Source organism: Punctularia strigosozonata (assembly GCF_000264995.1).
Source record: "Punctularia strigosozonata HHB-11173 SS5 unplaced genomic scaffold PUNSTscaffold_105, whole genome shotgun sequence".
NCBI classification, from domain to species: Eukaryota; Fungi; Basidiomycota; class Agaricomycetes; order Corticiales; family Punctulariaceae; genus Punctularia; species Punctularia strigosozonata.
Window position 1 is genome coordinate 1 of NW_006767537.1, and position 2,859 is coordinate 2,859.

Consider the following 2,859-nt stretch of genomic DNA (forward strand, 5'->3'; position numbering starts at 1 on the left):
TACTTGCGTACAAGCCATTTAGCGATTCCACGCCGGTGTAGGCCATCCAGATGGTGTATTTGAGAGTTGATCACATACAACCGTTGAAAGTACTTCACAATTCCGTCAGTGATCTCTTCTTTGTTCAGGTGGATAATCACTTACACCGCTAACACGCAGCCCGGCCACGAGGTGGTCCAGTGCGCTCCAGAGGCGCTCGCATCCTTCTCCATCTGAAAGGCCAAAACACGCACACTTTCGCGGGTGGTATATGATTTGACATGGCCATTGGTGGCCAAACGCGTGGAACACCGAGATCACGAACACTATGCGGTCGCAGTAATCTGGTAGGAGGTCCCACTTATAACAGCTTCGATGCAACTGACAGCCTATGTCGTATAACACACCCGCACGGAATGTTGCCGGCACGTGGCGGAAGAACTTGTCAAGGAGTGCAATGGCATAATGCTGACGTTTGCCTGCGCTGGTCAGATCCAGCACTGACTCCAACCTTTCTCTTTGCTTTGAGTTTGATGCGCTTGCGATAGGGCGGCTGGATTCGAGACTACACCAGACGTTCTGCGCGAGACGACCCCAACCATCCCATCTGACGTTGACACAACAAGACGTTACTCTGACACTCGCTTTCGTCATCGCTCGATCTATTCTCGTCCCCGCAGAACGGCTGGTTTCAAGACTACCTGAATGGGTTCTTTCTTCGTCATCCCCTTCACCCCCTGGTCTGTTGCACTGCAACTGAGGTGTGAAGATTAAAGCCTCACTGTCCTCTATGCAGTACAAAGCCTCCCCCAGCGTGAAGATTAGAGCCTCACTGCTAGGGGAGCGTTCGTGACCATATGTTGTGGTGGGATGACGACGTTGCAAGCCCAGACGACCTTAAGTACAGCTGAGATGTTTGCTCATGTTTGATGGGTCATGTGGTAATTACGTCACACGTACTGCCCTGCCGTGAGAAACGTGCCAGCCAACTTCGCACGTTGAGCACGAGGGCATAATTCGCCATTCATACATCGCAAAAACGGCCGCACTCGCGCGAGACCATGCAAGGCCTCGCAATGACTACAAGGTTAGGCGGAGCCAAAAGTCTTGTAGTCTAGATTGCAATGCCATACGAGACCGAGTGGGTCTTCCCGTTCGCTGGCAGTGTTGCCGACTTCGGCATCCTGGTTGCTCCTAACCAAGTTGTCATAGGGATTACATCAGTAGCACAAGACTTGTATATCACGGGAAACGATTACATGACTGCTACCACTACTGAGAGTCGGCCCACCGCTTCAGAAGGAATGCAACAGTTGTGCGTGTGATGCAAGACCTTTATATTACCGGGAGTTATCCAAGACATAGCAATACAGATCTCATCTCGCAATTGAAGGCAGGCATATTTGTAGATCACAAGAGTTGTATTACAGAGGAGAATAGAATACAATGACAATGTGGCAAAAGATTAGATTTCACCGTCGTCGTCTTCACCAACGGCACTTGTCGGGACAGCGGTATTGGTAGCGGCAAGTGCGGCCTTCATACGATGCACCGTGTCATTAGTCGTGCTCTTGCTGTGAAGATTTGCAGTGGCCGGGAAGATCTGACTGCAATAGGGATTGTAGGGATCAGCGACAGACACCAGCAACACCAGGCACACTCACCAATTCCACCACTGAAGGAGATCCTTTGAGAACATCTTGAAATCAGGATGCTCGAACCAATCCAGGAGAGCGTTGAAGAATCGATGGCTATCGCAGGCCTTCTCGTATTTGTTGAAAGTGGGCTCCGAGCTCAGCGCGAATTTTACCTGGTGGAATTGATGAGTCATCATGTCTCGGGCTAAGAGTAGCGAACGTACCTGGGTAGCAATGTATGCGATGGATGCTGGATTGACTTGAGTGACTCCACAAATTGCTGCGATGCCGGAGTGCGTACTTCGAGCCTGATCTCCCTTCTTGCTGTTGGCAGCTGATGGTGAGATGAAAATGCAGTGATACGCCTGGGAAACCATAAGCGATGTGCTCACAAGCAGAGTTGTGCATTTACCTTAACAAGAAGGGAGCCTTGACAGAAGCCAACCCATGGCACATCAGGGTTGTATGATCCCTTCCACAGAAACATGGGGAAGTGCAACCCGTTGATAGGAACAGGCCGTGTGGTGGATGTCCCGTCGTCAGCGATGACTGTCTCCTGGATAGTAGCAGTACCGTTTCGTAGTGCTTGCTTAATACTAGATAGAGTCGGGTTAGTGGAATGACAGATGTGAGATGTGACGTACAATGTGTCGCTCCAGTCTAGCAACGCAGGTCGTATAAGCTTACCAGTGAGCTCGTGGACGTACCCGCAGCCGATCTTGTTATCCCCATCGAGTGGCGGCAAGTTCAGGTTGGATTCGGTGATGGTCTTGTTGAGCCACAGAACAATGCGTGACTTGAGGGTATTAGTGTCCTGATTTCGCGCGTTATTTTGTCCTTTTTGCATCTGCGATGCGTATACAAGTCAGCTATGGATGACAAGATGGCCGTAACATACCGATTTCTCAATCTTTTCGAACTCCTGAAGTTCTGCGGAACCCAGGTTGAGCATCGCATATTGCTTCAAAGAAGGTGTACCACCGGTCCTCCCTGGTGTCACAGTAGTCAGACAGCGGCAGGTTTAACAGATGCAGAATACTGACTCGGCTGTATAGATGGTGTCCTCGTCATAATCGAGGAGTCTCCGCTGAGCATGGCGGAGAACAATGGCTGGCCGCTCAAACATCGTAATGAAACGAGCATAGTGCCGGCCGCGGTCGATCCATGGATCCGTGTTCTTCTCTGGCTTCAGGCGACCATTGGCTGTGAGCTGGACTTGAGGGAGAGGATCACGCCTATGGTT

General features: G+C 50.7%; 2 protein-coding genes across 2 annotated transcripts; both read right to left on the bottom strand.

Annotated features, from left to right (window-relative positions):
• Nucleotides 1-144: 144 nt before the first annotated feature.
• Nucleotides 145-471, bottom strand: PUNSTDRAFT_32812 (uncharacterized protein; the record flags this gene model as incomplete). The annotated part of the gene is made up of 1 exon (XM_007389390.1): nucleotides 145-471. A coding segment is annotated over one exon (327 nt), but the record flags the coding sequence as incomplete, so codon positions are not given.
• Nucleotides 472-1,639: 1,168 nt separating this feature from the next.
• PUNSTDRAFT_78398 (uncharacterized protein) lies at nucleotides 1,640-2,472 on the bottom strand (the record flags this gene model as incomplete). The annotated part of the gene is made up of 4 exons (XM_007389391.1): nucleotides 1,640-1,789; nucleotides 1,841-1,981; nucleotides 2,029-2,169; nucleotides 2,257-2,472. Coding segments are annotated over 4 exons (648 nt in total), but the record flags the coding sequence as incomplete, so codon positions are not given.
• Between the last annotated feature and the right edge of the window lie 387 nt (nucleotides 2,473-2,859).